Source organism: Perognathus longimembris, chromosome 6 (genome assembly GCF_023159225.1).
Source record: "Perognathus longimembris pacificus isolate PPM17 chromosome 6, ASM2315922v1, whole genome shotgun sequence".
Classification (NCBI taxonomy): Eukaryota; Metazoa; Chordata; class Mammalia; order Rodentia; family Heteromyidae; genus Perognathus; species Perognathus longimembris.
The window spans coordinates 56,978,235-56,993,676 of record NC_063166.1 but is presented as its reverse complement, the minus strand read 5'-3'; the positions used below and the strand labels follow the sequence as shown (position 1 = coordinate 56,993,676).

General features: G+C 35.8%; 1 protein-coding gene across 5 annotated transcripts in view; it reads right to left on the bottom strand.

Annotated features, from left to right (window-relative positions):
* Tasp1 (taspase 1) overlaps positions 1–15,442 on the bottom strand; it is a 208,123-nt gene that overhangs the window by 184,664 nt on the left and 8,017 nt on the right. For 4 of the 5 annotated variants that reach the window (XM_048348782.1, XM_048348785.1, XM_048348784.1 and 1 more), the window contains exons 3-4: positions 13,306–13,373; positions 11,280–11,348 (exon numbers count right to left, since the gene is read on the bottom strand). In XM_048348782.1, the coding sequence (XP_048204739.1) occupies positions 11,280–11,348; positions 13,306–13,373 (137 nt within the window). Of the gene's footprint in view, positions 1–4,692; positions 4,960–11,279; positions 11,349–13,305; positions 13,374–15,442 lie in introns of those variants that run through there. The other variant, XM_048348786.1, reaches the window with a different exon arrangement.

The window sequence follows — 15,442 nt, the reverse complement described above, 5'->3', positions numbered from 1 at the left end:
GAAATAATTTCACATAGTATGCTGAAAATAATAACCTCATGAGAACTTTAGTGACTTGAAAACCAAGGCAGTGGGCACTAAGGAACTAAGTAATATATATTGAAGAAATTATGGCATTCACATGGACCAGATTGACAGGACGGAAAAATCCTTTCTAAACATGGAAACAATATAATTTGGATGTAGTTTGTGTCTCCATTCTGGTGGAAGTCTTGGGCTACAGGGTGACACTGCTGGAAGGTGATGATTCTCTGTAGTGGGACCTAGTAGTTCCTTAGTTGATAGGAGGCACATCCTCAGAAGGTAACTCCCAAAGGATGCTGGCATTTATCAAAAAAGTTGTTTAGTCGCTGAGTTTGGTCCCTCCCAATTTTCTCTGCTTACTGACTAGAAATGTAATCACTTGCTAGAACATAGCCCCCCCCCCCCCAAATTTGCCATCTGCCATTTACTATGAGGTCCTAACCAAAACTCAGTCAATGTTAAATAAGAGTTTCTCTTCTAGGCTTCCCATTGTAGCTGGCATGGCAGATGTTCACCATCTCAACAAACTATAATTTGTGAAGGGATTCTCTTAAACTCTTCTGCCTGGGCTGGCCTTGAACCTCAGTCCTCCCCATACTCAGCCTCACAGTTAGCTATGATTACAGGCAGGGGGTACCAGTTCCCTAAACACTTTCTCTTTATAAAGCTAATTGCTTCAAGCATTTCACTATAGTTATTAAAAGCAGGTCAAAAATACAGTAATCAACTAAATAGCTACTTAAACACCTACCCAGGAATCGCAATTAGAGGGCCTAGGACTTGCCATGTTGCCTCTTCCAGTTTGTCTATTCAGAATTTCTCTGCATATACCTTCTAGGATTTAAAAGATGGACTTGAAGGGCATAAGCCTAACAACTGTACTGTCCTTTGCTCAGTTCTCAATATAAATTGAACCAAAACAAGGTTAAAATATGACAACCCACTTTTATTTTTATTGACTTTGTTTAACTGTGATAACCTTATTTTATATTACTAAATAATTAGAGAATGTGAACAATGATAAAGATCTGTGCCATAGAACTCACAAGAGGCTTATGGATTCCTCCATAACTCTAAAGGACAAAATTTTCTCTCAGAACTTGAATTAACTGGAAATCATCATATCTGTTTGCCATAGAGGTACAAAAAACAAGGTCAGCAAAAAGCTGGACAAATCATCTAATTTAATATCCAGTTACAAGTAGTTATTATCTTAAAATATTTCCAGAGATGTTATATCCTTATGATATAAGCATGTCATAGAAATAAATACAGAACAGATTCAGTTCTCATGGAGCAGAGGGTGATTTACTATCATAAATATTCTCTAAAGTTTACTCTTACATATGGAAGCCAGTAGATATTTACGTTTTCAGGTCCCTGAAAAAAAAAATTTTGCTATCATCCATATGTTGAAGAAAAAGCCTCTGAAATTATACCTTTAGTGATATTAGGAGTTATGCTTTTTGTTTGTTTGTTTGTTTGCCAGTCCTGGGACTTTGGACTCAAGGCCTGAGCACTGTCCCTGGCTTCTTTTTGCTCAAGGTTAGCACTATACCGCTTGAGCCACAGCACCACCTCAGGCTTTTTCTGTTTATGTAGTGCTGAGGAATAGATCCAAGGGCTTCATGCATGCTATGCAAGCACTCTACCGCTAAGCCACGTTCCCAGCCCCATGGAGTTATTCTTGAAAGAGCCACCATGTAAGAACATTTTCACCCAAATACTAGCCAATTATAAGCAATTAAGGCATGCTTTCCTGAGATATATTCTTAATTATGTTTGGGTTTTAGTCAATTGTAACATTTATAAATAGAAAGTTCAAGAACTAATGAACCTTAATAAGTTTCAGCCGAGTTAGCCAGCATATATTTTTATTAGGCCCAAATTCATTCATTCATTAATACTGAACCACAGGGCATACTTAAAAATCAGAGGCTCAATTATCTTAAAAAAATGTTCTAAAGGAAGTTAAAAAAAAAAAACTTTCCATTTTCATTCTGTAGCTGCTCCTTGTGACAGAAAGTATTCTGTCTTTTTTGGCATTCTCTCTTTTCTCCTTTCCTCGGGACATATTTACAGATGCATCGGCGGCTTTGTACAGACATGTTAAAAGTTCTTACTGTGGTTGATCAAAGTTGGAATGCCTAAGGAAATTACTCAACTTAGACAACTCAGAATTATATCTAGCCAAATAGTTACAGTGCTCCACTTTTAACATGTGTTAAAGTAATATTTTAGCTATCCTGGATTTAAGACCATTTGTGTGTATCACACTCTGTGAACACTTGAGTCCAATACAGAATGTTGAATACCAAGGTTTAGTATCTGTGACAGTGCCCTTTGTTTTAACTATCCCATTATACAAAAGACAATGTATTTCATTCAAAGAAAAAGGAGAAAAGAAACTTCACACAACAGCATTTGTACTAGGAAAGCAAGCCCTTCTATAATTTTCTTAAAGTACCCAAGATCTTCTGGAAATGTCAGAAAATCTGGAACAAATGTTGATATTCATTCACTAAAGCATTTGTTAATCTGATATAAAATTTACTGTCAACAAATCAGAACCATATTTCTCTTAAAATATTTAATTAAAAAATCCTTGTATGCCTGTACTCACCTCTCTTCTATTATTAGTCTGCATAGTTTATGAATAAACATAATTAAGCAGAAAAATGACATCACAATGGTTTATTTTCACTTTTTTTAATTGAAAGCCACAGAATTGCAGTACAAAGAGTTACTTGTTGAATACAACACAAATCTCTGAAATAAAACATTGGCTTCAAGAGACCTACACATCTGAAATTGCTTTAAACTTTGTTTTAGCTGGATTCTTTATTATGTCCAGGAAGAGGTTAGCATACATGGTACCTGAAATTGTCCTTTCCATATAAGCTACAATAGAAAAGATAAAGATAGCTATTTTTCCAGTACTGCCAATTTTGGTAGCCACTTACACTTCTCTTCAGCCTAAATAATTAACCTTCTAACCATGTTGACAACAATATGAAAATATCACTCAAAAAAAGCCTACCAGACCAAAGAATTACAGTAATTTAAACCATCCTTCCATCATATGACATGGTCAGAATGAGGTTACTTTTAAGCCCTCTACTGCCTATGCTTCTTTTTATTAAAAAGATTTCCAACCCACTAGAAAATGCTAACATCTGCACATACTCCAGGAAAGAGAAACATAAATGAGTTTCCCACTTGGAATTTTCTGGGCAGCTTACTGTATAGTAGTGTTGATACTAAGGAATACACATGTCATGGATTGTCAGGAAATATGTACACCATGAAAAAAGCTAGACCCTGAGTGAAAATTACTGCCAGGAAATACTCCATGGCACTGCAAATGAGCAAACAACTCTTGTCAGCTGAAACGTTTAGTATTTGATTTAAAGCTGCTTTCTGAAGTGACATGAAATAATTATTCTAACACTTAGGTAAAGTCTGCTGCACACATTAAATTAGATAGATAGATAGATAGACAGATAGATAGATAGACAGACCATCACATACATGCACAAATAATGGGAAAATTATAGTGTTTCATTCTACTTTGAAACAAAATTGAAGGGAGGGGGGAAGGGAAAGGGAAAGAGAATGAGAAAAGTGGATGGGGAAAGGAGAGAAGAGAGGGAGAAAGAGGGCAGGATTGAAGGCAAGGGTGAATGTGAGGGAAAGAGAGAGGGAAAGGAAGAAGAGATAGTCTTTCAAATTAAACATAATATCAGCCTGTGGTTTTGCTGAACAAGAGAAGTCTTATTAGCTTAGTTCCTTCATCACCAAAAGCAAATAAAAACAATTTAAAAGGTAATTGTGAGACTGTAAAATGATGCCTCAAGTGATATGTATCCAAATAAGCATGCATATATATTTACATATATACATATACATACATATACACACAGAGAGATATATAAAGTAATTTAAACATCACAGCACTGTAAACTCTAGGACCTATATATCTCATTAAATGTTCTTTGTGTAATATCCCTGGGAATATGGAACAAGATGATATTTCACCTTCAAGTCAAAATGCAGGATTATCACCAACTCTATCACACTACTGTATGTTGCTTTAAATAGCTCAAAACTAAAACTCAAAATAAAGTATATTCTTGAGAGTAACAAGTCTCAGAGAAAAATGAGGACTCATATACAAAGCTACATGCTCCTCAGGAACCACTAAGTTTGGTTTTAGAACAAATCTACCCAGACTTCACCCAGATGAAACATCTGATAGGTCCACACAATGTATTCAGAAGTGGCTGGAAAAGGCTGAAACAATCTTCATGTTCCCATCTTATAAAGCAAAACATGACAAGCTCGGTAATGTAAGTGTTCTCACTTGGTCAAAAGCTAACACAGGGCTTTGGCACAACATAAAGTTAATCAAAATTAGTTCAATTTTCTTTTTCTCCCTTTGGGAAAAAAAAGGAGGAGGTGGGGGAAAATCGCTGCTTTTCCTTTCAGCAGGTATGTGCAAAACAGCACATTTCATTTCTATGGTCTTAGAAAAAGAATAATGTACCTAATGTGTAAAGACAATCAGTAAGTTACAAGTTGCCCCTTAGAACTAAAGGCAAGAATCAGCATCACTACTCCAAAAAGAGAAAAAAGAAAAAAAAAGTGTTTTAAAAGAACGTAACTTACTTTTACTGTCCCAGGCTAACTGGGCTCTGTCTGGTGCGTCTTTGTCTGCACATGGCCACCCACAGCCTGTCTTCTAATTAAATCAATGCTCTAGCAGCAGAACAAGCAAACAAGTTGCCTCCCATCTGCGTACAGCTCTTCAGGACACATTTCCCTTGGTCAGAAGGTAGAAATTCTTGGGAGAGGTGATTTTCTCTGCCTCTTCACAAGAAGAACATGGATACTTGACTGGATGCAACTCCATGAAGTGTAACTGTGTGTATACACCTCAAAAAATAAAACAAAAAAAATGCAGAGAAACATAAAGACTCCATAAGCAGCTGGCATACACAGAAACACTGAAGCACCACTGGAAACACTACTGAACAGGCAAAATAGCGTCTCTGAAATGATATCAACTCAAAAACACAAAAAAAAGAAAAGAAAAAGAAAATGAGCATCTAAAGTAAAAACTTGATTTCATGCAATGAAAATATCCTAAGTATTTGAAGAAAAAAAAGTAAATCTTGGATTTCACATACATAAATGTAGGATTCCCCCTCTCTCATTACAAAAAATAAAAGACATGTTAATAGATGAGAAAACTGACACTTTCAAAGGTGGCAGGTCTAAAATGAGACTTACCAGCCCTATTATAGTTAATTGGCATTTAGTCATATGTGAGCTAAATGCATCAAGCTGTCTTCCAATGTGTTCAGCCCTGGAGTGGAGGGGATGAAAGGGGAAGAGGAGCAAGGGACTGCTAAAATACTCCTGCACTTACAAAGGATGGTTTCTGCAAATAAGAAATATGCAGGAAATGGAAGTGCTAATTAATTATTAAATAAAATTTAGCATCCCAGCTCAACAGAAGTGACTTTAAAACAAAGGCCCTCCTTTTTTACAATAAAAATCAAACAACTTAAGTAAGGTAGAGAACAGATTATGGTAAAACACCTGCTTTCAGAGAAACTCCTCAGCAAGTTTGGTAAGGGAAAGGGAAAATATATTAGCCCTTCTCAATGTCGCTTGCCATCCTAGGTAGGCCCAAACAACACCTCCTCCATGACCACTAAGCATTTCAAGAACTAGTAAGCCTTAGGTATTCTCTCCATCCCCCTGACGCACCTAGAAAATTTTGGCCAGAGGATAAATCCCAAGGAAAGCGAGAGTGGCCAATTACTCCAGCTGAACAAAGACCTAAGCTAGGATGCACTTACAACAGACTACTGAACAGTGACTAACATTCTGAAAATAGTGCTTAAAGAAATGTATTCAGGAGCTGAGAATGTGGCTCAGTGGTAGAGTGCTTGACTAGCATGCACAGAGCCCTGGGTTCGATTCCTCAAGAACTGGCAAAAAAAAAAAAAAGAAAATGTATGTAGAGCTGATTTGAGGAAGAAAAAATATAGATATGCAGACAAATGCATATAATTAATATATACATTCATGATGTAAATATGTTTAATTGTAAGTACTTATTTTCTTTTTTTATAACCCAAAGTACTAGCCATCTGGATAAGAAATTACTTCTTAAAAGATTTTCCTAGAGTTTTAAAAGTAATGAAAATACCGGGTTATATAACAGACTTTGGGGCTGGGAATGTGGCTTACTGGGAGAGTGCTTGCCTAGCATGCACAAAGCCCTGAGTTCAATTCCTTGGTACCACATACACAGAAAAGGGCAGAAGTGGTGCTATGGCTCAAGTGGTAGAGTGCTAGCCTTGAGCAAAAGAAGCTCAGGGACAGTGCCCAGGCCCTGAGTTCAAGCCCCAGGACTGACAAAAAAGAAAAAAGAAAGAAAGCATTTGGACAGTAAATGAGTCTTAACCACTAATTCCTGTCTTCTCTGGCCATAGGGAGCCTTAAATATGGATCATATCAACCAAAGAACTATTGGGTCTACTTAGAACACATATGTTCAACAAAATACTTTTAATTAGTTTGTTTTGTTTTGCTTTGCTTTGGTGTTGGGGGGTGGTGATTGTTTGTGGTGCTAAGGCTCAAACTCAGGACCTCATGCATGCTAAGCATATAATCTACCACTGATCAACATCCCTAGACCAACAGAACATTCTTCACAAAGGAGTCTGTGCAATTTGCCCCTCACTATCTCTCGCTATATAAAATTAAGAAGCAAGTTCTAATCACTATTCTTAATCCACAGAATACTACCTGTCAGAACTAATTTCAAAATGAACTGGACAACATTTCTCAATGGTTATAAGATCTTTAAAATCTCTGCAAGATTCATCAGTTTGTCATTCATATTTCATCTATTATTCCTTATTTGACCTTCTTAAGCCAGCTCTTATTACTTTTTAGAAAAACATTAATATTCAGAGAGCTTACGTATTTTAGGAGTTGTTAGTTTCAATTTGAATTCATGAAACACACTTTCTACTTTAAGGATATTCTTAAGTATGCTAACATCATAACTCACACCTATAAGTAATTTCTTCAAAGAAAAAATTCACACTGGAAGCTATACCATGTGAAATATACTAAATAATGGTCTGGCATTTTTAATCCACTGTCCCTAAGTGAACCAATACTTCAAGCAGTCAAGAAAACAAGTAACTCCAAAATATACTATCCCAGTTATAAAGACTAAATTATTTCACAATATTAATCTTCTCTTTTTAAGTGAAATCACAGTTGTACTACCAAATGAATCAAATTCACTTCCTCAATCATTCTAAAGATAATCTAAAAAAGCTACATAAGGCCATGGACAAATTAGTTTAACAACAATCACCAAATATGACCTTTCCACTTCTTTCCAAAAATTCTCAAGACAACCTAAATTGCCTTTGGACTTATATTTCTATTTTCACACAACAGAACACCTCCCATATAGAAGTGACCCCCTGGGCTGGGAATGTGGCTTACTAGTAGAGTGCCTGCCTACCATGCATGAAGCCCTGGGTTTGATTCCTCAGTACCACATAAACAGAAAAGGCCAGAAGTGGCACTGTGCCTAGTATGGCTAGCACTATGGTATAGTACTAGCCTTGAGCAAAAAGAAGCTCACAGACAGTGCCCAGGCTCTGAGTTCAAGCCCCAGGACTGGCAAAAAAGAAAAACCCTTGAAGTAAAAAGCTGGTCAAAATGATAGGCACATAATCACTGCCCCTACTTCCTCTCCTTCTTTCTGTCTGTCTTTCTTTCTTTCTATTTATTTATTTGTATGTTTTGAATAAGGAAAAGTTTGTTTGAAAGTGAAAAAAGTATTAGAAACTCTCATCTGGAGAGGGGACTAAGCAGGAATCTCTCCCTGCTTTATTTAAAGGAAGAAAATACCCCCTCTGGTGTCCAAAAGTGGTAGTCTTAGGATGTTACACTTGTCTTTGTGGCAGCCTAGAAAACACAATTTTTTATTTCTAAGAAAAGCCCAAAACTGATATATATAGGTGGTCAGCATTATTTATATGGCAAATTTCCTTTGATTTAACTCTGCCTCTTACTCTTCTACTTCTTCAAGTTGATATCAGGTGTATGTTTCACCCTCTTGGAAAGTATAAATTACCATATTAAAAAAATACAAGGCCAGATTTTCTAGACATTTCTAGACAGGATCATTTCATTTCAGAAATGTCAATCCAATTCAGTATCTCCAAAAGTAATATTATAAAAGGCAGGTTTAAATGACATCACTTTTTAAATCAAAGAGTATATATCCCTACCTATAATCCTAGCACTCAAGTGGCTAAGGCAGGAAGATAGAAGATAGCAAATCTAGGCCAGTCTGGGCTACACAAGTAAGCTTCAGGTCATCTGGGCTACACCACAAGACCCCATCTCTAAACACAGAAAAAGGGAGTGTGAGTTCAAGGAAGAGCCTAGCAAGAGCAGGGACTACCCATTCTCCAAATAATAATAATGGTAACAATAATAGTAATAATAATACAAAGCAAATAAACCAATTTAAAAGATACCCTGAAATACTTTGATGGTTTATGCCTATAATCTTAGCACTCAGGAGGCAAGGCAGGAGGACCATGACACCCAGAGCTACACAGACAGATCTCATCTCAAAAAACAAAGCCAAGCACTGGTAACTCATGTCTGTAATTTTACCTACTCAAGAAGCTGAGATATAAGGATTATGGCTTAAAGCCTGCCTGGGCAGGCAAGTTTGTAAGACTCTTTATCTCCAAATAATACCAAAAAAAAAAAAAAAAAAAAAAAAAAAAAAAGCCAGAAGTGAAGTTGTGGCTCAAGTGGCAGAGCTCTAGCAAAAAAACCTAAGAGATGGCACTTGAGCCCTTGAGTTTAAACTCCAGTATTAGCATTAAATAAATAAATATCCTAAAGTTAAAAGGGAAGGTAAGATGACTGTCAATATCTACACAATAACTAAGACAAAGTTTACTGAATAAATGAACATATTCAGTCCGTTAAGACCAAGGACTGGCCTAAGCAATATAGTGAGACTTCTATCTCAAAAAAAGAAAAGAATTTACTAAATTCTTACCCAAATTTAAGTATCTTATGCTACCATTATCCAAATGACTTATTCAGATCAAGAATAATATTACACATTTAATTCATATCTACAGTCTCAAAAAACACAGGTTATCATCCAAAACTACAAATTTTACTTACTCATGAGTAGCTCATTATTCAAAAATGAATTTTTTTTCTTTCTTTTTTTTTTTTTTTTGGCCAGTCCTGGGCCTTGGACTCAGGGCCTGAGCACTGTCCCTGGCTTCTTCCCGCTCAAGGCTAGCACTCCGCCACTTGAGCCACAGCGCTGCTTCTGGCCGTTTTCTGTATATGTGGTGCTGGGGAATCGAACCTAGGGCCTGGTGTATACGAGGCAGGCACTCTTACCACTAGGCTATATCCCCAGCCCCAAAAATGAATTTTTAAGTATAAATAAACAATCCCCTTAAAAGGAGGAAGAAAGTAGAATCTGACACACCATATAAATATGATTAAGAAAATTTAAATTATTATAAAACTTTTTTTAAACTTTCTTCAATTGCATTCATACTCACCATTCAAGCACATTTTCCAGCTACTAACTACCCTTCTTTCCCCAAACCCATAGTGATCCCAAATAGAGGTAATCTCAGGATATCACCTTTGCAAAAAGGAGAGAACTTCCAACTAACATTTCAATCAAGCAAGATGAAGACCTCCTTGTATGTTTTGTATAAAGGTTAAGATTTGGCAAGATGTACATCAACCTTCTTTGCTGTGTCACTTTTCTCCTTTTATCACAACTTACAATGAATCTTTGTCTTTATAAACTTTGTCATTAATACTGAACATAAATATACCTATCATTTCCAAATCACCCTATAACAGTAAAAATGGCTAACAGATATGGGATGCTTACTTTATGCCACAAGGTACTTTAAGTGATTGGCATATATTAATTATATACCAAATAGTCTATTAATCTTGATAATTCCATGAAATAGGAATTGTTATTACCCTCATAAGGAAGTACTAAGTCAAGGTCAGGCTGATATATCCAGGGACATATGGCTAATAACTAGTAGGGCTAGTATAAAATGATTATAGTTATAGTAGGAGAGCACCACAATGCCCCATGTTAGACCCTCAGTGACCGAACTTTAATAGAACTGATGCCCCCATAAATATTCACTTGTCTTAACTGCAGTCACATGAAGTTACAAGTACTACTAAGGAACATTAACATATATAAAGAAATGATCAAAAGCACAAATCCACAATTAAGCAACAGAAAGTATAGCTAGTACTTTTTTAGTCAACACCTACTCAATTTTCCAGTGAGCTGATGAAATGCCTTGACAAGAAAGCCCAAAGGCCAACAATACAGTCAACTTGAAAGTACTTACTTTAATTCTCATCTTTTCTCTCAAAACTCAACACTGTCTTGCCCTATCTTATGTTACTTCCCATGTAGTTTTCTTCTCCAGGAAAAGCATGTGTACACAATAATCCTTTCAACTATCCCAAATCTATCATCTTCTTCAAGTTTGAGTCTTCAGAAGGCCTCAGCTCCAAAATAAACTCCTCAAAGTTCCAAACCAAGAGAACATCACTTTTATAATAACAAAATTAAAAAGTTTTTAAAGAAAATCTCACTCTGAAATACTAAGAAATACATAGAAAATCTGATACCCTCTCCACTCAATTCCTCAATGTCTGCTGTAAACTGGGAACAAAACCATCACACTGTACCTCAACTGTTATGCTAGGGGTTAAATCTGTCCTTCCACTCTGATATATCCAGAAAGTTGGAATTCTGCTTTTTCTTGCTTTTTAAACAACAAAACATGTCACTCTTAGGGAGTCAACTTCAAGAAGGTCCCTAATGAATATGCTAAGGAATTTTAAATATCCAGTCAGCTTTAACTTTTATATTCATGAATCTGACACAAAAAAAAAGAGAAGGAAAAAGAACCAAACAACATTTATATTACTCAGAAAAGTCCCCAATAAAAACAGCCTAAAACAGTATTACCATCTTCTTTATAATATTGTTAATATTGTTGGGAAACACTGGTTATGTAACTTATGATTGATTAACTTAACAGTTTAATGCCATTTACAAGTAAGGATAAACTCAGAAATAGTTTAAATAAAACATAAACAGAAAAAGGAAATACCTCAAGTTCCACCAGAGCTGCAGTTACTGCATCTGTCGCAAGAGCACCAGCCTGAAGCTTTTCAATTGCCTGTGAAACCAATGAGACAAATTATTCATTGGAAAATCATAACTTTTGCTGGGTGCTGGTGGCTCATGCCTATAATCTTAGCTATTGGAGAGGTTGAGATTTGAGGAGCAGAGTTCAAAGCCAGCCTGGGCAAGAAAGTCCATGAGACAAACTACTTAAAAGCTGGAAGTAGTGCTGTGACTCAAGTGGTAGAATACTATCCTAGAGAAAAAAACTGAAGCTCAGAGACAGCAACCAGGCCCTGAGTTCAAGCCCTAAGACCAGCAAAAACAAAACAAAACAACAAAAAAAAACCAACATAATTTTCCAACATAGCCATATATTCCCCAAATGCTTAAAGAACATAGATGTTTGGAGTTTAAAAAAATGATCAGCAATTCCATTCTGTACTCTTTTTATGGCCGGTTGTGGGGCTTGAACTCTGGGCCTGGGCACTGTCCCTGAGGTCTTCAGCTCCAGATTAGTGATCTTCCACTTTGAGTCATAGCGCCACTTCTGGTTTTCTGCTGGTTTACTGGAGGTAAGAGTCTCACAGACTTTCTTGCCTGGGCTGGCTTTGAACCTCAATCCTCAGATCTCAGGCTCCTGAGTAGCTAGGAATGTGAGCCACCGGCGCCCAGCAATTCCATTTAAAGTCTTGTACTAGTCAAGATTAAAACAAATACTGTTTATACTCCAGTTACTTCATGATATCTCACTTAATATAATCCAAATTGAAACAATGAATAAAATCTAGCCATAAAATATAATGTACAAGGAATTTAAGTAAACAACCTCCACTCATCACAGGGCAATTCAAAGCAGACACAGAAATTTTATGAATTCCACTTGGCTAAAATATCTTCACAATTTATATTTTACATAGATAGCTGAATCTCAGACAAGCTAATATCTTCCCCTCACACTGTTTCTACTCTCCTCACCCACATTTTAAAAGTTCAGTCTCTCTGTGACAGAGGCAATCCTCAAGCAGAAGAAAACATTTGATCAAAATATTTTTTATACTATAATCAATTTCATATTTAAATAATATTTCCTATTATTTGGTTAAATAAATGATAGAAAGCAAAGGCCTATAAAATTTACCTTACTTTCTTTGGGAGTAAATTATAAAAAGAAAGAAACAGAAGGGAAACTGAAAGTAAGAAAAATATAAAACTACTTAGAGAATGCTTAGCTTTATTATTATAGGAAAAATAATAATACAATCCTTATAACAAAATGTTCTTATTTATTTGTGGTATTCCAATCATAAGGAAAAACTTGGATCTTGAATAAAGTATAATTTTCCTTTTGAATGGTATATAAAAATCTAAATGAAAAGAGCTAAGGAGACTCCTATTTATTTGACAGGCAGTATCCAATTAACAATATAAGCACATAAAAAGTAATGGAAGGTTTGCCTACAAGGTTTAGGGATCAAAATAATAGCAAAGTCTTCTAAGTCCATTCCTGCTTCCACATTAAGCATTTAACAATTTAGTAAAACCTCAAAAGCCAAAGGGAAAAAAGTACAGCTGAGTACAAGGGCAAAGCTAATTTAAGAATGACAATGAGTATGGTTATGATACAAACTAGATGATGAAAAGCAGAAAGATAAAGTAATAGATAGCCTAAGAAAAGTACCCATTTTAGCTTTTCTTATTACTTTTTTATTCTTTTCATGGCAAGACATTGGCTGACTTCAAACCATTTTTCCTATTCTTCTACAGAACCCAATGCCTTTGCAAAGATTTAAAAAGATATGATTATGTGCCCACAATTCCAAAAACATAGACTTCAATGTGGGGAAGGAAAAGAAAGAGCTAAGCATAGTTTAGAGAATTAAAAACATAAAAGAAAGAAGAATAAGACTCCACAAAATTACTTTATATTACAACCAAGATTGCCCTATTGCTGAAACCTTACATTTTTGAACTTCAAATAATTCATTTAAATCATACACATGCTTTCATACCTTCTGACAAGCTCGCTTGCATACATGCTTATATTCCTTGGCTTTTGATTCAGAATGATAACCTGCACCTGTAGTAAAAAAAATAAAAACCAAGTATTAAACTAGAATCCTTAATTTGCCTAAACAGTCATCTGTGTGTGTGTGTGTGTGTGTGTATGTATGTGTGTACATTTGTGCACATGTGTGAACTGGTACTGGAACTCAGGGCTTTGAGCTCTCACTCAGCTTTTTGGCCCATAGCCGACCCTCTACCACTTGAGTGATGCCTCCAGTTCCAGCTTTTTGCTGGTTAATTGGAGGTAAGATTTGTCTGCCTGAGCTGGCTTCAAATAGTATACTCAGATCTCAGCCTTCTGAGTAGCTATGATTATAGATGGGCGCCACCATCACACAGCTCTAAACAATAACCTTGTTCCTCAAGAGAACTATGAATGTTCATAGTTCAAGTATTTACTAGGTCTAGATTCATAGTTTTCTAGGAACTAGGACCCTCCATTAGAAAAATAAAAATCAAGCATTAGCTATTAATAAACTAACAAAGACATTGTCTACAGTGGTTAAAACTAATGCAGTCAATGACAGATAGATGGATAGATACATACATAATAGATAATCATAGTTTAGACTCAGAATGCTCAGAATGTAGGAAACTGAAAATGGCCGAAGAATAAAGAACCTGCTAAGAATTAGGTACAGTTACATTTCTCTCAAATTCTAGACCCTTCAAAGATGGAGGTCCCAGAGGTCAAATGTTACTGTGTACTTCTTTGAGGTTCTCTAAAACAGAGATTATAGGCAGGTATAATGTCAAGATTGTTAGGCAGTTGCTTAAGGAGTTACTTAAGGGTTTCTCAGCCTGGTTTTTAGTTGGCATCAGCAATGTGGCTGAACTAATCATTTAAGTCAATGTCTCTGATTTTAAGGTCTCTATTTACATTACTAAGGACACATGACAGAGTAAAATGTCTCACTCCAAAACATACTTTTTAAAGCATATTCCCAGATGAAAATTTAGAGGGACTGCAAACAGAAATAGGGAGGAAAAGGTGTATCTGTAGATAGTATTTGTATAACTGAAATAAGCAAGATTCCTCTGAAGATCCCTTATTTATCTCATCTAGATCTAGGAGAGATCATATCAAAACCTACCTACCATGATGACTAGTCATCAGCCTTCTGATGACTATTATTTGATGGATTTTTCTCCACTCAACATTTGTTCAAAATGTATTTATTCTTTTTCTCTCTCTAATAATCTGTCCCCATCTCTCCCCCCAGGAGCCTCAACCCTCTAACCCTTCTGTACTTCAAAACAGTTACTAAAGTTTCAACTATCTACCCTTCTTTGGGTCCCATCATTTTTGTATGTCTGCAGTGCAAATTATCAAGTTAACAAATCTATTACATTTTATTGACAGCTTGCTTAATATCAGCTCATTTCATAGAATTATTGAATCTCCAGAGATAAGAGAAAAAATTTTAAATCCTTACAAAGCTGAATTAGCTGTAAATTATGTAAGATGACTCTAATATGACCATACTCTAAGATGAGGCCAATGAAACCTTTCAAAAGCATTATTCTAAACAACATAAACCAGAGTTTTAAAATTACTTTGAAATTAATTGAAAATAATTAAACTCAAGAGAAAATGTTATGAAATGGAAAAGATTAACAATAGGTTTCTAGGAAGATAGAAAATGAAAGCCTCTACCAATAATACTGTTGAGAGCAAGGCACTGGTGTCTCACACCTATAATCGTAGCTACTCAGGAGGCTGAGATCTAAGGATCACAGTTCAAAGCAAGCCCAGGTAAGAAAGTCAATGAGATTCTTGAGACTCTTATCTCTAATAAACTACTAAAAAAAGCCGTAAGTGATGCTGTAGCTCAAAGTGGTAGAGTGTTAGCCTTAAGCACAAAGACGCTCGGGGATAGCACTTCCCAGGAAGTAAGTTTAAAACCCAGCACCAGAAAAAAAAAAACTTTGGTTTTAACACCAATAATCTAAGTGCATTCATTAAATGGAGTCAAAACAAATAACAGAGCAAGGAAGAGAAGACGACACAAGAAGAATTATTACATTATTATAAGATCTTCCAACTAGAGAGGTAGGAGGGTTCCTCATGAGCTTAATAGG